Source organism: Macaca fascicularis, chromosome 11, assembly GCF_037993035.2.
Source record: "Macaca fascicularis isolate 582-1 chromosome 11, T2T-MFA8v1.1".
Taxonomy (NCBI): domain Eukaryota; kingdom Metazoa; phylum Chordata; class Mammalia; order Primates; family Cercopithecidae; genus Macaca; species Macaca fascicularis.
Window position 1 is genome coordinate 46,982,719 of NC_088385.1, and position 27,360 is coordinate 47,010,078.

The window sequence follows — 27,360 nt, forward strand, 5'->3', positions numbered from 1 at the left end:
TGCAGTCAATAATATATTAGTAATTATTTACATTTTATCTAGGAAAACTCCATGTGTTTACCCCAAAGTCACAGGATGAGTATGTTGTTAGGCCAAGTCAGGGCCTGGATTGTTGATTCTTCATCCAGTCATTATCTTTTACTAGACAGACCACCAACATGGTAGATTTCGGTTAAAACTGGAGCAAGATCTTGTCACATTGCCTATCTTTGTTTACAGTTGTGTTCCTAGTGCCTAGCTCAGTTTCTGTTTGGCTACTTGATAAGTATCTGGTGGATATCTGGTAAATAATTCAATAAGTGAATAGTAATTCCCAGTCTGGTAAAGGATAGAGAGGTTTTATTCTCATCAATGAGGTAAAATAACAGGTCGTATGGAAGGGAACCTTCTGGAAGGATTGGAGCCATCAAGGGTTAGTGAACTCTTTTCTGCTCTACCCAAGTAGTTGAGTTTTGCTGGAAACATGTACCCATACACACACAGACACACCGCTGTGCAGATCCATGTCTCCACAGATCCAAGGTTTCCATCTTTATCTGGTTCTTTAGTGGTATTCTTGATATATTAGGATCTTCAGAACCAGAGCCTTCTGGGTGATACTGGATTTCCCTTTATGCGCACACCTGTTCTCTGAGTCTTCCCCATATTAGAAAATGTTACCATCACTGACTCAATTCACTCAGGTAAAAATATTATAGTCATCCTTGATGGTTCTCTTTTTTTTTTTTTTGTACCTCCCATATCTAAACAAGGCCTGTTAATGCTACTTCCAATACATATCCTGACCCTATCCACTATTCTCAGTCTCTTTTATCACAATTTTAACCCAAGCCACTCATAAATTATCTGAACTTCTGAAATTACCTCATAATTGTTGTTCTTAATTCTATAATGCACCCCTGCCATGTATTTTCTACAAAGTGTAAAGAGGGATTTTAAATGTATATCAATTCTATGCTATTTCTCCCCTGTTTAAAATTATAGCCCCTTGCATTTAGAAAAATCTTCAATCTCCCTCCCTGATTCATAAACATTTCACTTGCTCCTATATATCTGACCTTAACTTATAATATTCCCCACCTCAGCTCCCATTATCCAGCTATACTCAACTTCTAGCTCTGCTTTTCTAGCAAGCATAGCTCCATTAGACTTATGACCTTTGTACTGGCTGTTACCTCTGCCTGGAACGCCATTCGCCTAGAGCTTCACTAGTAAGTTGCTTCTTGTTATCAGACTTCAAAATAAAGAGCATCTTCTCAGAGAAGCCTTTACTATCCAGACAGTCTAAAATAGAATATTCCATTTGCTTAGTATCAATTCACTTTATATTAATGCTCTGAAGCTTTTCTTGTTTGTGAATTTGGTTATTGGTTGGCTAGTTATTTTATTTATGTCTACCTCTCTCTTCCCACTAGAATGTCCCATGGAGCAGAGAACCATTTATCTGCATCCCCTTAGAATAGCAACTTAATCTTGCTTTAGTTTCTATTTTATAAAAAAGTAATATTATGTATCTCATAGAATTATTCAAATGGTAAAGTGAGGTGATACTTATAAGTTGCTGACAACTTCTTTGACACACAATAGGGATATTGGATAAATTATTTTTATGAAAATAAACAAACAGAAAGAAGTTATGCTAGAGCTGGCACAGTGAAGATCACTGTGGTCCCAGGTACTCAGGAAGATTACTTGAACCCAGGAGTTTGTGATCAGCCTGGGCAACAAAGTGAGACTCTTTTTGTTAAAAGAAGTTACAATGTAGCAAAAAGAAAAGTATGAAATAATATGGTGGTTATGGAGATGAAGAGGTATAAAAGCTGTACTAGAGAAACAAAGCCACACGAGTCTTAAAGGTTAACCAAGGACCAAGATAGCTATTAACATCATTCTATTTTGACTATGTGTTTGTGACAGGGGCAACTGGATCATCAACTGGGGAGACAGAGACAACTAGACCATCAGCTAAATTAACAGGGAATTATGGACAATCATCTGAAATACCAGGGACAACTAAATCATCATCTGATGTTTCAGGGACATTGGGGCCATCAGATATAACATCTGGACCATCAGTTGCAGTGACAAGGACTTCTGAACAATCGTCAGGAGTCACAGAGACATCTGAACTATCACTTGGAGTATCAGGGACAACTGGGCCATTAGCTGAAATATCAGGGACAACCAGACCATTAGTTTCAGGATTAAGGACAACTGTATCATTAGCTGGAGGATCAGGGACAACTGGACCTTCATCAAGAGAATCAGTGACAACTAGACCATTAGCTGAAGGTTTAGGGACAAGTGGACAATCGTTTACAGGATCAAGAACACCTGGATTATCAGCTACAGAACTAGGTACAACTGTGTCTTTTACTGGAGGATTAGGTACAAGTAGATCATCTGCTAGAGAAATAGGGACAACTGGACCATCAGCTGATGGGTCAGGAACAACTGGACCATTTGTTGTGAGATCAGGGACAACTAGATTATCAGCTGGAGTGACAAGAGCAACTGAAACATCACCTGGAGTGACAGGAACAACTACACGATCAGTTGAAGACTCCAGAACAACTGGACCATCTGTTCTAGTGACAGGAACAACTGGACAATCAGGCCAAGGATCAGGGACAACCAGAAAATCTATTATAGAATCAGGATCAGGGACAAATGGACCAACATCTGCAGGATTAGGAACAACTGCACCATCAGCCAGAAGATCAGGTACCACAAGACCATCAGTTGGAGGAACTGGGACAACTGGACAATCAGGTGCAGAATCAGGAACAACTGAACCATCAGCTAGAGTGACAGATGTAACTGGAACATCAGCAACATCAGCTGAAGTATCAGGAAGAATTGAACCATCAGCTACAGGATCAGGTACAAGTAGACCACTAGGTGAAACAGCAGGTACAACTGTACCATCAGTGGAAGGATCAGAGGCAACTGGACCATCTGTCATTGGATCAGAAACAACTAGACTATCAGTTAGAGGATCAGGGACAACTGGAACTTCATCTGGAGGTTCAGGTGCAACAAGATCATCGGGTGGAGGAATGGGGACAACTGGACAATCAACTGCAAGATCAGAAACAACTGGACCACTTTTTGGATTGACAGAAATATTTGGACAATCCTCTACAGTGACTGGGACATCTTCAAATTCAGCTGGAGTAACAACATCTGAAGAATCACCTGGAGTGGCAATGACAACAGGACTATTGGTTGAAGGGTCAGCTACAACTCGACCACCTCTTTTAGAATCAGAGACCACTGAATCATCAGCTGGAGTGACAATGACATCTGGACAATCAGCCAGAGTGACTGGGGCAACTGGACCATCAGCTGGAGAGACGGGAACAACTGGACCATCAACTGAAGGATCAATTGCAACTGTACCATTTATTATTGGATCAGAAACAACTAGACCATTATATATAGGATCAGGGACAACTGGAACTTTATCTGGAGGTTCAAGTACAACAAGAACATCAGATGGAGCAACAGGGACAACCAGAAAATCAACTGCAAGATCAGAAACAACTGGACCCCTTTCTGGATTGACAGGAACATCTGGGCAATTGGCTGGAGTGACTGGGACATCTTCAAAATCAGCTGGAGTAACAGTGACATCTGAAAAATCAGCTGGAGTTGCAGCGACAACAGGATCATTTGTTGAAGGATCAGTCACAACTGGACCACTTCTTTTAGAATCAGAGACAACTAGATCATCAGGTGGAGTGACAGTGACATCTGGACAATCAGCCAGAGTGACTGACACAGTTGGAGCATCAGCTGGAGTAATAGGAACAACTGGACCATCAACTGAAGGATCAGGGGCAACTGGACCATCCGTTGTGGGATCAGGAACAACTAGACCATTAGCTGGTGAATCAGGTACAACTGAATCATCAGTTGGAGTGACAGGGACAAGGCCATCATCAGGAGGATCAGGGACAACTGAGTCATCATCAAGAGAATCAGCAACAACTGGACCATCAGATGAAGGATCAGGAACAACTGGACTATCACCTGGAGTGACAGTGACATCTGGACAATCAGCTAGAAAGACTGGGACAACTGGAGCACCAGCTGGAGTTACAGAAACAACGAGATCATCTGTTGTCAAATCAGGGACAACTGGACCATCTGTTACAGGAACAAGGACAACTGTAACTTCATCTGGAGAATCAGGTACAACAAGATCATCAGGTGGAGAAACAGAGACAACTGGCCAATCAGCTGTAAAATCAGGGACAGCAGAATCATTTACTGGGTTGACAAGAACATCTAGGCAATCAGCTGGAATGACTGGGACATCTGCACAATCAGCTGGAGTGGCACTAACAGGTCATTTTGTTGAAGGATTAGTGACAACTGGTTCATCTACTGTAGGATTAGAGACAACTAGACCTTCAGCTGTAGGATCAGGAACAACTGGACCTCCTGTTGTAAAAGCACAGACAATTGGACCATCAGCTGGAGTAACAGTGACATCTGGACAATCAGCTAGAATGACTGGGGCAACTCGACCATCAGTAGGAGTGACAGGAACAACTGGACCAGCAAGTAAAGGATTAGGGACAATTAGACCATCTGTTGTAGGATTAGAGACTACTGAACCATTAGCTGAAGGATCAGGGACAACTGGATCACCTATTGTAGGAGAGACAACTGTACCATCAGCTAGAGTGAGAGTTACATCTGGATATTCAGATAGAGTGACTGGGGCAACTGAACCATTGGCTGGAGTAACAGGAACCACTAAACAATCTGTTGTAGGATCAGTGACAACTGGACCATCAGTTACAGGAGTAGAGACAACTGTAAAAACTTCATCTGGAGGATTAAGTACAACCACATCATCAGTTGGAGGAACAAGGACCACTGGACAATCACCTGAAATATCAGGGGCAACAGGACCATTTACTGGATTGACAGGGACATCTGCACAATCAGCTGGGGTGACAATGACATCTGTCCAATCAGCTGGAGTGGTAGTAACAACAGAACTAAATGTTGATGGCTCAGGGACAACTGGAAAATCTCTTGTAGGATCAGGAACAACTGGATTATCAGCTGAAGCTATAGGGACAACTGGACCATCAACTGAAGGATTAGAGAAAACTGGACCATCTATTACTGGATCAGGAACAACCATACCATTAGTTACAGAATCATGGACAACTGGAACTTCATCTGGAGGACAGGGTACAACGAGTCTATTAGTTAGAGGAACAGAGACAACTGGACAATCAGTTTCAGGATCAGCGACAACAGGGCCAGTTACGGGATTAACGGAAAACTCTGGTCCATCAGCTGGAGTGACAGTGACACCTAGACAATCACCTACAGTGACTCAGACAACTGGGTCATCAGCTGCAATATCAGGAACCACTGTACAATCTCTTACAGTATCAGGGACAGTTAGATCATCATCTGGACAAACAGAAAAAACCGGATCATCAGTTGAAGAATCAGGGACAGCTGAACCATCAGCTGTAAGGTCAGGGACTACTGGACCAACAGCTGGAGTGAAACATACAAATGGGCCATCATCAGGTGGAGTGACAGGGATAACTGGGTCATCACCTGGAGTGACGGGGATAACTGGATCATCTGCAAGATCAGGGACAAGTATCCCATCTGCTGGAAAAACAGGAACAACTAGAACATCAGTTGAAGAATCAAGGACAACTGGACCATCAGCTGGAATAACAGGTACAAATGGACTATCAGCTGGAGTGACAGGGATAACTGGATCATCACCTGGAGTGACAGGGATAACTGGATCATCTGCAAGATCAGGGACAAGTATCCCATCTGCTGGAAATACAGGAACAACTAGAACATCAGTTGAAGAATCAAGGACAACTGGACCATCAGCTGGAATAACAGGTACAAATGGACTATCAGCTGGAGTGACAGGGACAACTGGATCATCACCTGGAGTGACAGGGATAACTGGACCATCAGCTGGCATGACAGGGACAACTGGACCATCAGCAGAAGTGACAGGAAAAACTGGACTATCAGCTGGAGTGATGGGGACAACTGGTCCATCAGCTGAAGTGACAGGGCTACCTGTAGTATCAACTGGGGTGACAGGGACAATTGGATCACCAGCTGGAGTGACAGGGACAACTGCAGTATCAGCTGGAGTAACAGGGACAACTGGACTATCAGCTGAAGCAACAGGGATAACTGGACTATCAGCTGGGGTGACAGGGACAACTGGACTATCTGCTGGTGTGACAGAGACAATTGGACTATCAACTGGGATGATAGGGACAATTGGATCATCAGCTGGAGTGGCAGGGACAAGAAGACTATCAGCTGAAGTGACAGGGACAACTGGACAGACAAATGGTGTGACAGGGTCAACTGGACTGTCACCTGGGGTGACAGGGACAACTGCACAGTCAGTTGAAGTGACAGGGACAATAGGAAAATCTGTTGGGGTGACAGGGACAGCTAGATCATCAGCTGGAGTGACAGGGATAATTGGACTATCAGCTGGACTGACAGGGACAAGTGGACTATCAGCTGGGGTCACAGGGACAACTAGACAGTCAGCTGGTGTGACAGGGTCAACTGGACTATCAGCTGGGGTGACAGGGACAACTGGACAGTCAGCTGAAGTGACAGGGACAACTGAACAATCTGTTGGAGTGACAGGGACAACTAGATCATCAGCTGAAGTGACAGGGATAACTGGACTATCAGCTGGAGTGACAGGGACAAGTGGACTATCAGCTGGGGTGACAGGGATAACTGGGCTATCAGCTGGGGTGAGGGGGACAACTGGACAGTCAGCTGAAGTGACAGGGACAACTGGACAATCTGTTGGAGTGACAGGGACAGCCAGATCATCAGCTGGAGTGACAGGGACAATTGGATCACCAGCTGGAGTGACAGGGACAACTGAACTATCAGCTGAAGCGACGGAGACAACTGAACAATCTGTTGGGGTGACAGGGACAACTAGATCGTCAACTGGAGTGACAGGGACAACTGGACTATCAGCTGAAGCGACAGGAACAACTGGACCATCAGCTGAGGTGACAGGGACAACCAGACTATTAGCTAGAGTGACAGGGACAACTGGACAATCTGTTGGAGTGACAGGGACAACTAGATCATCAATTGGAGTGACAGGGATAACTGGACTATCAACTGGAGTGACAGGGACAAGTGGACTATCAGCTGGGGTGACAGGGATAACTGGACTATCAGCTGGGGTAACGGGGACAACTGCAGTGACAGGGACAATTGGATCCCCAGTTGGAGTGACAGGGACAACTGGACTATCAGCTGAAGCAACAGGGACAACCAGACCATCAGCTGAGGTGACAGGGACAACCAGACTATCAGCTGGGGTGACAGGGATAACTGGACTATCAGCTGGGGTGAAAGGGACAACTGGATCATTAGCTGGGGTGACAGAGATAACTGGATCATCAACTGGGGTGACAGGGAAAACTGGATTATCAGCTGGAGTGACAGGAAAAACTACAGTATCAGCTGGAGTAACAGGGACAACTAGACTATCAGCTAAAGCAACAGGGATAACTGGACTATCAGCTGGGGTGACAGGGACAACTGGACTATCTGCTGGGGTGACAGAGACAATTGGACTATCAACTGGGGTGACAGAGACAATTGGATCGTCAACTGGAGTGACAGGGACAACTGGACAGTCAGCTGGTGTGACAGGATCAACTGGACAGGCAGCTGAAGTGACAGGGACAACTGGACAATCTATTGGAGTCACAGGGACAGCTAGATCATCAACTGGAGTGACAGGGATAACTGGACTATCAGCTGGACTGACAGGGACAAGTGGACTATCAACTGTGGTGACAGGGATAACTGGGCTATCAGCTGAAGTGACAGGGACGACTAGACTGTCAACTGGGGTGACAGGGAAAACTGGACAGTCAGCTGAAGTGACAGGGACAATAGGACAATCTGTTGGAGTAACAGGGACAGCTAGATCATCAGCTGGAGTGACAGGGATAACTGAACTATCAGCTGGAGTGACAGGGATAACTGGACTATCAGCTGGAGTGACAGGGACAAGTGGACTATCAGTGGGGGTGACAGGGATAACTGAATTATCAGCAGAAGGGACAGGGACAACTGGACTATCATCTGAAGAGACAGGGAAAACTGGATCATCAGCCAGAGTTACAGGAACAACTGGACCATCAGCAGAAGTGACAGGAGAAACTGGACTATCAGTTGGAGTGACGGGAACAACTGGCCCATCAGCTGAAGCGACAGGGCTACCTGTAGTATCAGCTGGTGTGACAAGGATAATTGGATCACCAGCTGGAGTGACAGGGACAACTCGGCTATCAGCTGTGGTGACAGGTATAACTGGACTATCAACTGAGGTGACAGGGACAACTGGACTATCAGCTGGGCTGACAGGGACAACTGGACTATCTGCTGGGGTGACAGAGAAAATTGGACTATCAACTGGGGTGACAGGCACAATTGTATCATCAGCTGGAGTGACAGGGACAACAAGACTGTCAGCTGGAATGACAGGGACAACTGGACAGTCAGCTGGTGTGACAGGGTCAACTGGACTATCAGCTGGGGTGACAGGGACAACTGGACACTCAGTTGAAGTGACAGGGACAACTGGACAATCTGTTGGGGTGACAGGGACAGCTAGATCATCAGCTGGAGTGACAGGGAAAACTGGACTATCAGCTGGACTGACAGGGACAAGTGGACTATCAGCTGTGGTGACAGGGAAAACTGGACTATCAGCTGAGGTGACAGGGACAACTGGATTATCAGCTAGGGTGACAGGGACAACTAGACAGTCAGTTGGTGTGACAAGGTCAACTGGACTATCAGCTGAGGTGACAGGGACAACTGGACAGTCAGCTGAAGTGACAGGGACAACTGGACAATCTGTTGGAGTGACAGGGACAACTAGATCATCAACTGGAGTGACAGGGATAACTGGACTATCAGCTGTGGTGACAGGGAAAACTGGACTATCAGCTGAGGTGACAGGGACAACTGGATTATCAGCTAGGGTGACAGGGACAACTAGACAGTCAGTTGGTGTGACAAGGTCAACTGGACTATCAGCTGAGGTGACAGGGACAACTGGACAGTCAACTGAAGTGACAGGGACAACTGGACAATCTGTTGGAGTGACAGGGACAACTAGATCATCAACTGGAGTGACAGGGATAACTGGACTATCAACTGGAGTGACAGGGACAAGTAGACTATCAGCTGGAGTGACAGGGACAACTGGACCATCAGCTGGGGTGGTGGGGACAACCGGACAGTCAGCTGAGGTGACAAGGACAACTGAACAATCAACTGCAGTGACAGGGACAATTGAATCACCAGTTGGAGTGACAGGGACAACTGGACTGTCAGCTGAAGCAACAGGGACAACCAGACCATCAGCTGAGGTGACAGGGATAACTGAACTATCAGCTGGGGTGACAAGGATAACTGGACCATCAGCAGAAGTGACAGGGACAACTGGACCATTGGCTGGAGTGACAGAGACAACTGAATTATCAGCAGAAGTGACACGGACAACTGGACTGTCAGCTGAGGTGACAGGGAAAACTGGATCATCAGCAAGAGTGACAGGAATAACTAGACCATCAGCAGAAGTGACAGGGAAAACTGGGCTATCAGCTGGAGTGATGGGGACAACTGGACCATCAGTTGAAGTGACAGGGACAACTGGATCATCAGCTGGAGTGACAGGGACAACTGGGCCATCAGCTGGAGTGACAGGGACAAGTGGACTATCAGCTGCAGTGGCAGGGACAACTGGCCCATCAGCTGAAGCAACAGGGCTACCTGTAGTATCAGCTGGGGTGACAGGGACAATTGGATCACCAGCTGGAGTGACAGGGACAACTCAGCTATCAGCTGTGGTGACAGGGATAACTGGACTATCAACTGAGGTGACAGGGACAACTGGACTATCAGCTGGGGTGACAGGGATAGCTGGACTCTCAGCTGGGGTGACAGGGATAACTGGACCATCAGCTGGAGTGACAGGGATAACTATAGTATCAGCTGGAGTAACAGGGACAACTGAACTATCAGCTGAAGTTTCAGGGATAACTGGACCATCAGCTGGGGTGACAAGGACAACTGGACTATCTGCTGGGGTGACAGGGATAACTGGACTATCAGCTGGGGTGACAGGGACAACTGAACAGTCAGCTGAAGTGACAGGGACAACTGGACAATCTGTTGGAGTGACAGGGACAACTAGATCATCAACTGGAGTGACAGGGACAAGTGGACTATCAGCTGGGGTGACAGGGATAACTGGACTACCAGCTGGGGTTACAGGAACAACTGGACAGTCAGCTGAAGTGACAGGGACAACTGGACAATCTGTTGGAGTGACAGGGGCAACTAGATCATCAGTTGGAGTGACAGGGACAATTGGATCACCAGCTGGAGTGACAGGGGCAACTATTTCATCTGCAAGATTAGGGACAAGTATACCATTAGCTGGAAAAACAGTAACAACTAGAACATCAATTGAAGAATCAATGATAACTGTACCATCAGCTGGAATAACAGGTACAAATGGACTATCAGCTGAAGCGACAGGGACAAATGAAATACCAGCTGGGGTGAGAGGAACAACTGGACAGTCAGCTGAAGTGACAGGGACAACTGGACAATCTGTTGGAGTGACAGGGGCAACTAGATCATCAGCTGGAGTGACAGGGACAATTGGATCATCAGCTGGAGTGACAGGGACAATTGGATCACCAGCTGGAGTGACAGGGACAACTCGGCTATCAGCTGTGGTGACAGGGATAACTGGACTATCAGCTGAGGTAACAGAGATAACTGGACTATCAACTGGGGTGACAGGGATAACTGGACCATCAGCTGGAGTGACAGGGACAACTACAGTATCAGCCGGAGTAACAGGGACAACTGGACTATCTGCTGGGGTGAGAGAGACAATTGGTCTATCAACTGGGGTGACAGGGACAATTGGATCATCAACTGGAGTGGCAGGGACAACAAGACTATCAGCTGGAGGGACAGGGACAACTGGACTGTCAGCTGAAGTGACAGGGACAACTGGACAATCTGTTGAAGTGACAGGGACAGCTAGATCATCAGCTGGAGTGACAGGGATAACTGGATTATCAGCTGGACTGACAGGGACAAGTGGACTATCAGCTGTGGTGACAGGGATAACTGGACTATCGGCTGGGGTGACAGAGATAACTGGACCATCAGCTGGAGTGACAGGGGCAACTACAGTATCAGCTGGAGTAACAGGGACAACTGGACTATCAGATGAAGTGACAGGGATAACTGGACTATCAGCTGGAATGACAGGGACAACTGGACTATCTGCTGGGGTGACAGAGACAATTGGACTATCATCTGGGGTGACAAGGACAATTGGATCATCAGCTGTAGTGGCAGGGACAACAAGACTATCAGCTGGAGTGACAGGGACAACTGGACCATCAGCTGGTGTAACGGGGTCAGCTGGACTATCAGCTGGGGTGACAGGGACAACTGGACAGTCGGCTGAAGTGACAGGGACAACTGGACAATCTGTTGGAGTGACGGGGACAACTGGACTATCAGTTGGGGTGATGGGGACTACCAGATCATTAGCTGGGGTGACAGGGACAACTGGTTCATCTGCAAAATCTGAGACAAGTATACCATCAGCTGGAAAAACAGGAACAACCAGAACATCAGTTGAAGAATCAAGGACAACTAGACCATCCGCTGGAATAACAGGTACAAATGGACTATCAGCTGGAGTGACAGGGTCAACTGGACTATCAGCTGGAGTGACAGGGACAACTGGACTATCAGCTGGAGTGACAGGGACAACTGGACTATCAGCTGGAGTGACGGGGACAACTGGACTATCAGCTGGAGTGATGGGGACCACTGGATTATCAGTTGGAGTGACAGGGAAAACTGGACTATCAGCTGGAGTGACAGGGACAACTGGACCATCAGTTGGAGTGACAGGAATAACTACACTATCAGATGGAGTGACAGGGACAAGTGGACTATCAGCTGGAGTGACAGGGAAAACAGGGCTATCAGCTGGAGTAACAGGGAGAACTGGGCCTTCAGCTGAAGCAACAGGGAAAACTGGACTATCGGCTGGAGTGACAGGGATCACTGGACTATCAGGTGGGGTGACAGGGACAACTGGTTCATCAGCCAGGGTGACAGGGACAACTGGATTATCTGCAAAATCTGGGACAAGTATACCATCAGCTGGAAAAACAGGAACAACCAGAACATCAGTTGAAGAATCAAGGACAACTAGACCATCAGCTGGAATAACAGGTACAAATGGACTATCAGCTGAAGTGACAGGGTCAACTGGACCATCAGCTGGAGTGATGGGGACAACTGGACCATCAGCTGGAGTGATGGTGACAACTGGACTATCAGCTGGAGTGACGGGGACCACTGGACCATCAGCTGGAGTGACGGGGACAACTGGACTATCAGCTGGGGTGACAGGGACTACCAGATCATTAGCTGGGGTGACAGGGACAACTGGTTCATCTGCAAAATCTGGGACAAGTATACCATCAGCTGGAAAAACAGGAACAACCAGAACATCAGTTGAAGAATCAAGGACAACTAGACCATCAGCTGGAATAACAGGTACAAATGGACTATCAGCTGAAGTGACAGGGTCAACTGGACCATCAGCTGGAGTGACGGGGACAACTGGACCATCAGCTGGAGTGACGGGGACAACTGGACTATCAGCTGGGGTGACGGGGACTACCAGATCATTAGCTGAGGTGACAGGGACAACTGGATCATCTGCAAAATCTGGGACAAGTATACCATCAGCTGGAAAAACAGGAACAACCAGAACATCAGTTGAAGAATCAAGGACAACTAGACCATCCGCTGGAATAACAGGTACAAATGGACTATCAGCTGAAGTGACAGGGTCAACTGGACCATCAGCTGGAGTGATGGGGACAACTGGACCATCAGCTGGAGTGATGGTGACAACTGGACTATCAGCTGGAGTGACGGGGACCACTGGACCATCAGCTGGAGTGACGGGGACAACTGGACTATCAGCTGGGGTGACAGGGACTACCAGATCATTAGCTGGGGTGACAGGGACAACTGGATCATCTGCAAAATCTGGGACAAGTATACCATCAGCTGGAGAAACAGGAACAACCAGAACATCAGTTGAAGAATCAAGGACAACTAGACCATCAGCTGGAATAACAGGTACAAATGGACTATCAGCTGAAGTGACAGGGTCAACTGGACCATCAGCTGGAGTGATGGGGACAACTGGACCATCAGCTGGAGTGATGGTGACAACTGGACTATCAGCTGGAGTGATGGGGACCACTGGACCATCAGCTGGAGTGACGGGGACAACTGGACTATCAGCTGGGGTGACAGGGACTACCAGATCATTAGCTGAGGTGACAGGGACAACTGGATCATCTGCAAAATCTGGGACAAGTATACCATCAGCTGGAAAAACAGGAACAACCAGAACATCAGTTGAAGAATCAAGGACAACTAGACCATCAGCTGGAATAACAGGTACAAATGGACTATCAGCTGAAGTGACAGGGTCAACTGGACCATCAGCTGGAGTGACGGGGACAACTGGACTATCAGCTGGGGTGACAGGGACTACCAGATCATTAGCTGAGGTGACAGGGACAACTGGATCATCTGCAAAATCTGGGACAAGTATACCATCAGCTGGAAAAACAGGAACAACCAGAACATCAGTTGAAGAATCAAGGACAACTAGACCATCCGCTGGAATAACAGGTACAAATGGACTCTCAGGTCAAGTGACAGGGACAACTGGACCATCAGTTGGCACAACCACTGTAACAGGAAGAACAGGAGAGCCAGGAAGTGAGGTTACAGTCCCTGAAGGCAAGTCCAGTTAGCTAAAGATAGGTCATTTAATATGAACAACGTAATTTTTGGTCTTCCAGACTTGAATCTGTGTAAATTTATCACAATTAAATATGTTATTAAGAACTCAAATTGGTGAACAATGAGGGGGCTTTCCAGAATATTAGACTTTTTGGGTTTATGTTTTCATGGGGACTACTGTAGGTGTTGGCAAGGGATGCACAGCTGGAGCACCAGACTCTGGGGCCACTACAGTTGGGAACCCAGCAGGCATGGCTCACCTGGGTACTCTGGTGTGGTTCAACATAAGCCTGGCTAAGACCTCCAATTATGATTGTAAGATGAATCAATTATGATTTAACCAATGACCTAAATTGGGGAGAAATGATTAAGAGATGACCTAGATTTATTGATATCTAAATTCGAATTTTACATAAGGGGCAGTAAGTTCATTATATTTACTAAGATGAACCATGTAAAGCTGATAATCAAGTAGTGCTTTAACCAGGCAAAACTGAAGAACCATATGTAACCAGCCCTGGAGCAGATGAAAGCAGGACCAGATTGACCACACCTGGAAAATCAGGCAAGTGGGGTTGGAAGAATTTGGTCGCAACTGTAGCTCAACGTAAGGTTTTCTTTTTTTTTTCTTTTTCTCTTAAGACAGAGTCTCACTCTCACCCAGGCTGGAGTGCAGTGACAAGATCTCAGCTCACTACAATCTCCACCTCCCAGGTTCAAGCAATTCTCATGCGTCAGTCTCCCAAATAGCTGGGATTACAGGCACGCACCACTGTGCCCGGCTATTTTTTTATTTTTATTTTATTTTAGTTTTAGTAGAGACAGAGTTTCACTGTGTTGGCCAAACTGGTCTCGAACTCCTGACCTCAAATGATCTGCCCGCCTTGGCCTCCCAAACCGAACATAAGGTTTTCTGGTCAATGTAATTATGGTAATGAGTATATTGTAAATAAGGAAATTAGAAAGTCAGATCCAAATCATCTATTAGGTTTGTGCAAAAGTAATGGCAAAAACCATAATTACTTTTGCACCAACCTAATAGTATTTAGGACCTTAAATTTTGTTAGGTGTTTTAGGACTAGGATGGAAGGAAAACAAATTATCTGTCTTTACAGTGCTGATTTTATCAGGAAACAAACCTTACATGAAGAAGCTTAAAGCAAGAAAATATTTCAGCACTTTTTGGGCAGCCAGGAACTGTTATGAGATGTGTAAACATGTCACTAATTTTCACAGCAACTACTGAGATAAGTGCTATTTTTGTTCACATTTTCAAATGAGGAAGTCAAGGAGAAGTTTAGTTAGCTGCTGTAAGTGATAATGTACACCAGGAAGGTCTGTCCTCAGAGCCTATTCCTTACCTTCTACACCATCCTCCCTCGTGTGGCAGTGGGTATAAACTAGAGCAGAAAGGAAATATATTCCCTGGAGGGGATATCTCGATGGAGTCTCAGATATGCCAAATGCCAACCTCCCAAAGAAAATCAGATTAATGAAAAGTCTACTATACCAGAAGTATTTGGACATTTTCTATTATGACAGCAGTGTCTCACATTTACTGTTTAATTAAATGTTGTTTAATTATTTTTATTGTCATCTGTGTGTCAGGCACTGTGATAAGTGTGTGGGCACAGAAGTGAATGAGTCTGACAGGGTCACTGCTCTCAGGACATCCTGTCTAGTGGGGGATTTAGCCAGTAAGAGAAAAGTATCTCAATAGTATTAAAATTAATGTTAAGTGCTAAGAATAAGGTGAGGGTGCCAGGAAAGTGACTTTCCACCTGGTGTCCCAAAGAATGAAGAAGCAGTAGTCAAAGAGGATAAGACAGGGAGGGAAATGCTAAGAAGAGCTCCATGGGGGAAATCACAGGCTCTTAGAAAGTTTAAGGTGGAAAGAGGCCAGGGTTCCCAGTGCCCTGTTAGGAAGCCAGAGGGTGTACAAAATAAGCCCAGAGAAGTCAGAAGGACCCTGATCACATAGAACAGAGCCTTGCCACACACGTTAAGGATTGTAGACTTGTTGCTAAGAGCTGAGGGAAGTTAACTGAAGGTGTGAGACAGAAGAGTGACATGATCAGGATTCCCATTTTTAAAAGATCAGTAAGACTGCAAATGTGAAGAATTGTGTAAGGCGAGAACGGAAGCAGAGAAATTTGTTAGGAAGTTATTGCTCAATCAAGGTAAGAGGCAATGGTTTAAAATAAATTATGGTGGTGGATGGAAAAAAAGGGAAAAGTTCAAAACCTATTTTTGGAGAACCATCAAGGGGATTTGGCAGTGGTTTGATGGGGATTTTGTTAAGGGTATTTTTCAGGTTAATATTTAGTTGCTGGGATGGTGTTTCTATCAATTATTAAAATAGGGACTGTGAAGCAGCAGCAGTTTGTGGTGGGAAGATCATAGGTTCATGTTTGAAAGTTGAATTTGAGATGTTAGGGAGAAGTCCATATGAAAATTTCGAATTATTCTACTAAGATTCTTTTTCATTTGTTTTAAATTCAGCTACAACTGGAGTGCCTGCTGCAACTTCCCTAGGAGCTGAAGGTGAAAGCATAGCTTCCACATCAGGTACTGGAACCACAACTGGGCTCAAAGTAGTTATGTTGATAAATATCTGGATAGTGCTTCAATAAAATAAGAACATTGCTCCTGACTTTACGCTTTTTAATCTCAGTTGCCACGGGAGCCATCCCTGGGTCAACAATTGCACCAGGAAGTACCACTACTGGTAAGTAAGCAGGGGGATGTCAGATGTGTTTTTGATTTTTTTTCATGCTCATTGCTTATTTTAAAACAGCAATATCATTAATAATAATAATGCCAGTTAATTACAATGTCTTTAAATATATTATCTCATAAATTACTTGAATGAACATGATTATCTCATTTTGCTCATGAGGAACTTAGGCAAAGTTATTACCTAAGTTGATAGGTTTCTACAGCACGCCAAATGGTGAAATCAATATTTTTCTTGATTGTTTATTGATTCCAAAACTGTGCTCTTCAATGTGATGCCTTCCTTTGCTAAAGCAAAATATACAGTGATATTTAATTACCCTTCAATAGGCTGGGTGCAGTGGCTCATGCCTGTAATCCCAGCACCTTGGGAGGCCGAGACGGGTGGATCATGAGGTCAAGAGATGGAGACCATCCTGGTCAACATGGTGAAACACCATCTCTACTAAAAATATAAAAATTAGCAGGGCATGGTGGCGCATGCCTGTAGTCCCAGCTACTCAGGAGGCTGAGGCAGGAGAATCGCTTGAACCCAGAAGGTGGAGGTTGCAGTGACCCGAGATCAGGTCACTGCACTCCAGCCTGGGCAACAGAGCGAGACTCCATCTCAAAACAAACAAACAAACAAACAAACAAACAAAATCATCAATAAAGCTCGCTTTTAAAATCACAAAGCTTAAATGTTTCCCATTTCTAACTAAAAGAATTGGAGCAGCAGGTAAGAAAAATAAGTTTTTTAATGTAATAAACTACGGCACTTCCTATTCTGAAATAAGATTCGGAGAATTTTATTTGACAAAACTATAACATTATTGTTTTATAAGTCCAAATTTTATAACTTTCCTTTTTAAAAAAAGATTCACAAATACTTACAGGGCAATTTCTTTTTCCTAACACTGAGTAAATTAACAGAATTATTATTTCAAGGCTACAGTATATTATTGTTTAAGGTTCTCAACTAGTAATATACTTAGTATGACAGTACTTGAGAAATACGTCATTTCTCAATGTGCAAGTCCCTAACAGAACCCAGACTCTAATGACTACATTGCTCATTAATAGTTTAAGGAATAGAATGCTTACCTTTTTTTTTTTTTTTCTGATGAAGATTTATGCCACATTATTGTAACTACTGTTATAAAGTCTCCTGTGGAAATTAATTTTACCAACTGATCGCTAGAAAATAATTCAATAATTTAATTCAAACTAAATTTGTATTCATTATTTATTCAATCTATGGTTATGCAAATGTAAACAAATTGGCATGATTCATATTATATATTGAGCAACATAATTATAAGTTAACACATGGCCACAAACAGGTAGCCATTGGGACACGGTGTGTAACTATTGAGGCACAGTATGTATTTTATCATTTTTGGCATTTTATAATTTCAAGACAGCTTTAATTAAATGTAACCAAATAACAATTACCTGTGTATAAATGTTTTGCTTGGAAAAATGGCAGTGTTTTTGTTTTCAGTTTGATAATCTGTAATCATAGAAATCATACATGATTCTTTAAAAGAGCACTTTACAATATGTCTCACAAGAGAACACTTAATCTGACTTAAATTTCTAAGATAAGCCTCTGTGGGAAATAACATCTGTTTTTTAAACAAAATTTAATTATCAAGGCATTTGACCCACTGAAGCAAATTTTTTAAAGGAAATTCAAATAAATTCTTTAATTTAAATATGGATTTAATTTATCCTTTAGTAAGCTCAGTTAGAATTCCACCACAACTCATTGTAGGTAAGCTGAAATTCAATGACATGAAAATTTATTTCTGTACAATGTGCTTGAAATATAATTTCTATCTTTTTCCATTTGAGCACTGAAAAACATTTAAAGGATTGTGTGTGACATGCTTCTCAAATTATAACCTAACATACAAATTAATCTTTGTAAATGGAAATTAATCAAATATATACATTTATAAATATATTTGTTTTTAAATTTCAGTGCCATCAAAACAGCCTGAAGTAGCAGGTGAGAAAATATGAGATTATAAATGTGCATTTGAAAAAATAATGTTACATTAATGGAATAGAACACATGGTACCAGAAGTCTTTATTATCTGATTAATAAAACATGAACTTCAAATTTGATTTTTGTAGCATAGGGCTTTTGATTTTTCTATTCTCATGTCTTCTTAAATCATAATAAAGGTGTATTGAATCCTTTATATAATACTTAAATTCTACACTGATTGTATACAAGTATACAAACTCAGACAAACCAAAAAAACTCCCAAAACATCTCCCCTATTAAAAAGAGGTAGCACCATATTTCTCAGCATATTAATAGTCACCTACTATTTACAAGAAAACTATTTAGCTTTTAATGTATCCTGGTATCTCTTTTTTAAACTTAAAAACAGTTTTAAAAGATAAGCAAAAGTAGCCGACTTTTTGTTGTTGTTTTGGGTTTTTTGTTGTTGTTGTTTCGTTTTTGGAGACAGGGACTTGCTCTGTCACCCAGGTTGGAGTGCAGTGGCACGATCTTGGCTCACTGCAACCTCCAACTCCTCAGTTCAAGCGATTCTCTTGCCTCAGCATCCTGAGTAGCTGGGATTACAGGTGTGCGCTACCACGCCCGGCTAATATTTTGCATTTTTTTTAGTAGAGATGAGGTTTCACTATGTTGGCCAGGCTGGCCTCAAACTCCTGACTTCAGGTGATCTGCCCAACTCGGCCTCCCAGAGTGCAGGGATGACAGGCATAAGCCACCACAGATGGCCTAGAAGCTGATTCTTTAGAATATCTCACTTTGAAAAAAAAAAATTTCTCCTTCTGATCCTTTTAGCGCTTACATTGGAATATAAGTTCCATGAAAACAGGCATTTTTGTCTTATTTTTCACTGATTTAAAACCTCTTTATGGCCCTTATCCGATGAGGTGATTGATTTCAATACTTGTCTCCCTGATCCACTAGATTCTACCTTTGTTGAAAGGGGACCAAGTCTTATGTATCATTAATGTCTTACCTGGGGAGCTTTGCATATAACGAACACTCAATACAGCTGAAATATGTTTAGCTTTCATTCACTATCTCATTTGGATAATGTAGGCATTATTTTCCCTAATTTGCTGGTAAGGAAACTGAGGTTCAGAGATTTTTAACCTGTTTAAAACCACACAACTCTTTTGATTCCAACACCTGAGCTCTTTCTACTCCTCTACATTTCCTTTAGTCTAGACTATTGTAGGCAAGTTTCCTCTCTTCTAGTTTTCTCTGTTCTCAGATGTGTTCTATCTGAAACAGCAGTCAGTGGTCCTCTATTGACTGTTATCTCTGTTCATATCATTTCTGTCATCAATCCATGGTAGCAGCTACCCATTTCCCTTCAAGTAAATTCTAAGTGCTGTAGTGTAATATTAGAGCTTTTGGAGACTCCATCTACTTTCCAAAGTTCTCATTAGCCCCCTTTACATAACAACTTTTAGCCTCACTTGAATTAGTTGGTGGCACTGTTAGAAGTTCCTTTATAAAATGTTACAAACTGATCACTAGGAAGTTGTTTTCTCACTGAATTTGAGCTAAATTTCCAGTTATTTTTCACTCATTCTATGTTTATACAACACATATTGCTATGTTTCCCTAAACCTTGGCTCTCACTATGTCTTCTGCCTGATGTTCCCTTCCTGGACTTCACATAGACAAATCCTAAGCAATAGTAAAGATCTAGATGCTGTCTTTTCCAGAAAGCCTTCTTTGACCCCATTAAGGAGTAATGCTCAGCAGTTTCTCGTTGTCTCAGGTACTCAGTATAAACTGTCTTTTGTAGTAGAGAGCTAAGGCCTACTGAGATCAAACTAGGTGAACACAAGAGAAGATCATCTTTCATCTTTGTCAGGGAAGGCCAGGAAAGGACGTCTCAAGTAGAGAACGTTGCCACTCCCTGTGATTTACAAATGGAATAGTTCAAGCAGAAAAACTCATAGAATTATAGATTTTTTAAGTACCCAGAAAAGGCTACTTGTTATAGCAAAGAACACACAGATGGCATCTAGATTCAGATGTTCTCATGGCAGAATGAGTCAGTGACCTCTGGACTTTTTGTGTTTCAGGTACCACTGGGGTAACCACTGGCACAACTCTTGCCCCTAGAAGTTCTAACACAGGTGAGAACAAGCTGAGTGGAATCTTCCCATTAGAACTTCTTTCAAGGAGCTATCTCCTCAGGTTTTATTTCTAGGCAAAATTATCACTATAATAATCCCAAATCCTTAATGTCTTCCCAATTGTGTCTTTGTTCTTTTCCTCATCCTCAGAGGCCACAAGTTCCTAGGAGGAAGTAGAATCTCTGCAGGTGGAATAGCTCCAGCTCAGCCTGCTAAGCCATTACTGCATTTTTGATCATCTTTCATTAAGCAGTGTTGCCTAAAATGTAGCCACACTACTTTATTCCATAAACTAAACCTTTTAAAAATGCAAAACAGTTACTAGATAATAAATGTCAAGCTTGAGGAGCCTGACTTCCTTCTACCTCAAGGAGCTCATTCCATGCCCTAAGAAGTCAAGTCCCTGGCCACTGGATATACATGTACTGAGAAAACTTCCATTTCCAAGCACTGAATCTCAAAGACACTAAAGCATCTAGAATATTGTCAGAAAATTTGCTATAAGAAAGAGATGCTACATTGGAAACACAGATAAATTTTTGCCATTGGAAAGCTCAAAGAAAGCGCATCCTAATATATTGTAAGAAATACTCATTTTTGAAAAAGCAATGCCCTAGTCATGGCATGTGGACCACCATTTCTTTATTTCAGGAACTTTTGGTAGTATTTCTGGGAAAACCCTCAAACCTGGAACTTATGTCTCAGTAAGTCACCACATACCAGGACATCCTGGAGGGAGCCACTTAGGTAATACAGTTGACCCAGCATGCTTTTCTTTTTCTTTTCTTTCCTTTTCTTTTCTCTTTTCTTTTCTTTTTTCTTTCTTTCTTTCTTTCTTTTTCTTTCTTTACTTTCTCCTTCCTTCCTTCCTTCCTTCCTTCCTTCCTTCCTTCCTTCCTTCCTTCCTTCCTTTCTTCATTTCTTCCTTTCTTCCTTCCTTCCTTCCTTCCTTTCTTCCTTCCTTCTTCCCTCCCTCCCTCTCTCTCTCTTTTCTTTCTTTCTCTCTCTCTCTTTCTTTCTTTCTTTCTTTCTTTCTTTCTTTCTTTCTTTCTTTCTTTCTTTCTTTCTCTCTCTCTCTCTCTCTCTCTCTTTCTTTCTTTTTCTTTCTTTCTTTGAGATAGGGTCTCACTCTGCTCCCTAGGCTGGAGTACAGGGGCATGATCTTGGCTCACTTCAGCCTTGACCTCTTAGGCTCTGGTGATCCTGCCACCTCAGCCTCCCAAGTAGCTGGGACTACAGGCTCTTTTTTGTAGAGACAGGGTTTCACTATGTTGCCCAGTCTGGTCTCCAACTCCTGGACTCAAGTGATCTGCCAGCCTCGGCCTCCCAAAGTGTGGAATTATAGATGTGATCCATGAGACCCAACCGTCCAGCATGTTCTTACTTCATTCCTTTCTTTTCTTTCTCAGAGGCTACAACTGCTACAGGGACTCCTGGAGCAGGACTGTCAGGCGGTGAGTGTTCTCATTCCAAGACTTTGGGTTCTGTTGATTCATTGTTTGGGATTGCAGCTTAAAACAGAAGAATACGAAGGTTGAGGACACATTTTACGCAAGGCTAAGTCAAATTGTGAATCCCTCTGGAACTGACATTTTCATGACCCTCCGACAAGTGTGCCTGAGTCCTGGCTTTCAGAACTAGTTCTCTGAAGTCAGGAATGAGACCGTCATTGCTTTAAAGTTCACACAATTTTTTTTTTTTTCCACAGGCACCACTATCATTTCTTCTGAAGTCAGTACCAGTTCAGAAGTTTCCAACGCAGGTAAAATTCCATAAAGAAAATGTAGGCTGGCTCTTACTCGTTTATGAGTTTTGTGCATGTGTATGTGTATGCATGGGTATGCTTTAGGGATGACATGAAATCAACCACAAAAGTATCACAGAGATATTTATAAAGAACTTTATCTTTCATTTTCCTTCCTCTGTAGTCATCCCTGGTACACCAGGAAGACATAACAGGAAGTGAAACAGGCAGGCATGAAATGAGCCCCCATCCCTCTGTCAGCAGACTAGAATGTAAGGGTGTTCACTGGCAAGTTGCCTGTGAATAAATGGGCCAAGGAGATGAAATGAGAGAAGGACACTCTTAATTTAGCATTTGCACCGTTTATAACATTAAGTCCTGAGAAATGCCCTTTTAGTTGCTTCCATGATGAATTTGCTAAGTTTGCTTTTCTTGTTTTAGGTATCACTGGAGTAGGCTCTGAGACATCTGTTGAAACAGGAATTTCCAACACAGGTAAAGTTGAAAGAAAACCATCTCTATGGATGCGCAGATGAAATGATGTTTTTTGTAGGTTGTTCTGATGAATAACACAAAATCTCTCTTCCCTCTATCGCAACTCCCCAGAATTTACAATTCCAAATCATGTCTCAGAGGCCACAATTTCCGCAGAACACGTTGGCACCACTGAAGCTTCATTCACAATAGGCGAGAAGGAGCAACTCATGTCTTTCTTGTTATCACTGATTTTGACACTCATAGCGAGACTAGAGAGAGGAGGATTCTGGAAAGCAGTTTGTATTTACTTTACTAATATACTACATTTTTGGCCAACAAATTCTTTATAAGTTTAGACATTTTTCCAGAAAAGCTACTAATTACAGAGTGCAGAATCATACTTCTAATCCTGGAAGATAGGACAATTATACTGATTGTTCTGAGTAACTTCTGCTGTGAGATTACAAACATTAGAAGCTTTTAGAAGAGGAGGGGGTGATAAAACTTGCTGAGAAACACAGAGGAGCTACAAGAACCCAGGAAACACACCTGCCCTGTGTTAGTGCTTCCTTTTCACAAATGAAGAGCTAAATATTTTCACAACGTCTGGAGTTCTCAGCACACTCATGGCATTCTCAGCAACCACCCCACAGCAGGCACCACTCTTGCATCTGACAGCCAAGACACAGGGAGGAGAACAGGGGAGCATGGGAGAAACCCACATTGTCCTCCTGACCGAGAATACTAGGAAGATTATCACAGGTTGAGAACATTGTCACTTTGGTTGCTTTGGTAATAAAATGGTTAGTAAGAAAATACACAGGGCTCATCACCAGGGAAGAGCTAGGGAAAGTGCTAGTTAGATATAAGTTAGGTTTAGATTCTTTCTAGAGGCAGGTCTGTAGGAAAGAAAGATTAATCACCATGGTGATCCCAGTCCTCTTGGTGTTTCATCTACGACTGGGGTGGCTCCTGGCACAACCCTTGCCCCTGGCAGTTCCAGGACAGGTGAGTCTGCAGGTTGGCAGGGAACTCTTCAGAGCTCCTCCCGTAATTTGATGTCTTCTCTGGTGCTTGTCTTTTTAAGAGTAATATCTTATTCATTTCATAGTGATTGAATATTTTTCAAATATGTCTTTTCTGTTTTTCTGTCTCTCAGAAGTCACAACTTCCATAGGAGGAAGTACATCAACAAGAGGTGGAATAGCCACAGGTGAGCATTGCTGGGTCATTGCATTCATTTGCCAGTAATATTCAATAAAGACTGTGGTGCGAAATGAATCCATGTGACTGGATTCTCCCATATTGAGTACTGATCAAGAAATTACCGTTGTTCGTTGATGAAAGGTCGGAAACTCAAATTTCATTCTTATTTCCTGTGCTGTAAGCAGGTTCTCTTTCCACACCCAAGGCAGTCATCAGTCATTTGATTGACAGTTACATAGATGATCTAGAGATAGCCCCCATCTCCCTGTTTCAGAACTCTAGAAAAAAAAGAGACGCGATAAGTAAAAATGTCTTTGGTAGATATACTGTGGGAAGGATATTATATGAGAAATACACAGATGTCCTTTTAGCATTCAAAACCCAGTTTACTGACATATTGAATAAGAATATAGATTTTATCAATCTATTTGCTTGTTGCCCATTACCCACTTTCTTAATACCATGGTGGCTTCTCTAGAGAGACTCTGGAACTTGGGAATGACAACACAGGATAGTCCAAAAGCATACTGGGCTGCTACACCTTGGCTGCTCAGACGACAGGCTCCTAGGGCTACATAACCCTGTATGTCTTCATACTGCAGTCTTTATTGTTGCTTTATTTTCTCTCAGAAGCCACAGGTTCCTCAAGAGGGGTCAGGACCACTGGATCAGAAGCTCCAGGAGGTAAGCTTCATCAGTCCCAGGCTTCAGAATTCTCATCCTTGCCCTGTTGTGGGGTGCTGAGGTGAACACATAAATGAGAATGAGGGCCAAGGAAAGACAATTACTTCTTAACTGGAAGCACAACGTGTATTCTGATCTTCTGAGTTGTTCTGCTAAAGAATTTCAGAAACTGGTTGTATTAGTTTATTCTCACAGTGCTTTAAGGAACTACCTGAGACAGGCTGTATGGAGGCGTGGCTGGGGAGGCATCAGGAAACTTACAATCATGGTGGAAGGCGAAGGGGTAGCAAGTACATCTTCACTTGGTGACAGGAGAGAGAGAGTGAAAGAGAAAGTGCTACACACTTTTAAAGAAGCAGTTCTCGTGAGAACTCACTATCACAAGAACAGCAAGGGGGAAATCCAGCCTCTTTGATCCAATCAGCTCCAACCAGGTTCCTTCCCCCAACACTGGGGATTATAATTCAACCTGAGATTTGAGTGGGGACTGAGAGTCAAACCTTATCACTGAGTTATCTAAGTCAGGCATTGCTCCATTTCCTGTGTGACAACTTTAGTACTCTGGACACCTGGCTGAGGCCCACTGACCTGCAGCAGCCTCCTCAGAACCCCCAATTCTTTCATTCGGCCCCTCATGATTCCAAAGTACTATCACCTGCTGACATCTATTGAACATATTTATTACACTTGTTTATTTTCTGTGTTCCCTCTCCCACAAATGGAAATCTCACAAGGCAGAGACCGTTGTTTGTTCTTTTCACTGAGAAGAGAATGTCAGGTACAAAGGATTGCTTACAGCATATAAGATGAGTGACAAGTATATGCTTATTTTGAGTGTCACTCTGTTTACTTCAACAGCTACGACCACGGTTTCACCTGTTACCAGCAGCAGTTCACAGGGTCCCAAGCCAGGTAAGATGAACTACTTAAAATCACCAGCGGGAGGTATAAATATCTCATAGAAGTATATTATTATACATCCGATTATCACAATATTTTCAATTACACAAACAAGAACATTTAGAATGTTCAAGACATTTTTCCTCCTCCAGGAACACCAGGAAACTACATCACTGAAAGTGAAGTTAGTAAAGTGAATTTAAGTATCCTTCTTTTTTAAATTGAATTTAAGCTATTACTGTTTTTGAATAAGCTGCAGGGGAAAGGATAATCCGTAGCAAATCATCTGTCAATAGTTGGGGAAAAAATTATTCATTGTTAATTTCCTTCGGAAACCAGAGCTCTTAGGAAAGGTCTTCTAGTGGTTCAGGAACCCACTGATGATTCCAGTATTATTTGTCCTATTAGCTCCTTTATTTTTCTCTTTTTAGGTACTTCTGGAGAATTCTCTGGGACAACCATTTCATCTGGAGGCTTCCACACAGGTAGTTGAATGGGAATGAGTTCCTCATCTGGAATGCATGATAACTTTGCAGAGCTGCAATAAAAAACTAGCACTGTGATAGTTTTCCACAGTATCTCAGATTCCCCAGACCTCTTTATTTTCTTCTTTTCTCAGAAGCCACAACTCTCACAGGAGGTAGGGGCAGTACTGGAACTGAATCCAGAGCAGGTGAGGCGGAGCAGCTCATGATTTGGGATTTACCGTGAATCGTGACTCTCATAAGCATGACTTGTTTGGAAGTGGGCTTTCCTACAGAATATTTTGCATTTATTTCTGGACAATGCATCTTAGCACAAATAGTTCTGCCTTTAAATTAAATATTTTCCCAAAAATTTACCAATATCCTATTAGAAGTGAAATGTCTCTTGTAATTGTTCTGAGAAATTTCTCCTGTAATGTTATATGTAAGTATGGCCAGGATATTAGTAGGAGTAAAAAACATTTGTGATCCAGGGAAGGAGAGATAATGTAAATGAATCCTAGAAATACTTGTAAATAGAGGTTTCCATGCCCTAAAAACAGTATAATTATTAGTGCTTTCTTGACATCTCAAATTGCCAGCAAACTTAATTTTTTGTCTTTCATTCCTGGCAGTAAATTGGTGAGTATGGAAAATCGTGTCTCTCCCTCTCATGGAATGTATATTGCTTCCAGCTGAAGAACTGGCCCCTCTGATTGCATTGAGAATTAAATGGTTCTGCAGGTTGACAGGGAACTCTTCAGAGCTCCTCTCATAATTAGATATCTCTTCTGGTGTTATTGTTTATGAGAGTAATTCCCTATCTGTTTCATGACCTTTGAATATTTTCCAAATATGTCTTTTCTGTTTTTCTGTCTCTCAGAGTCCACAACTTCCCTACAAGAAAGTGCAAAGACAAGAGGTGGAATAGCGACAGGTGAGCATTACTGGTTCATTGCACTCACTTGCTAATAAGATCCAATAAAGCCTGTGGCTTGAAAAGTATCCATACTCTCATTTCTCCCATATTAACATTGTTAGGAAAGTTCCTACCATTTTTC

The 27,360-nt window shown here is 43.0% G+C and overlaps 1 protein-coding gene across 1 annotated transcript in view; it reads left to right on the plus strand.

Moving 5' to 3' along the window:
• Positions 1–27,360, plus strand: part of MUC19 (mucin 19, oligomeric) — a 195,188-nt gene that overhangs the window by 87,786 nt on the left and 80,042 nt on the right. Inside the window, 15 exon segments of the mRNA XM_065525213.2 lie at positions 1,918–12,255; positions 12,343–13,845; positions 16,462–16,527; positions 16,634–16,687; positions 20,771–20,824; positions 21,476–21,532; positions 22,234–22,278; positions 22,533–22,586; positions 23,010–23,063; positions 24,000–24,053; positions 24,205–24,258; positions 24,882–24,935; positions 26,267–26,320; positions 26,455–26,508; positions 27,183–27,236. Of these exon segments, the coding sequence (XP_065381285.1) occupies positions 1,918–12,255; positions 12,343–13,845; positions 16,462–16,527; positions 16,634–16,687; positions 20,771–20,824; positions 21,476–21,532; positions 22,234–22,278; positions 22,533–22,586; positions 23,010–23,063; positions 24,000–24,053; positions 24,205–24,258; positions 24,882–24,935; positions 26,267–26,320; positions 26,455–26,508; positions 27,183–27,236 (12,549 nt within the window).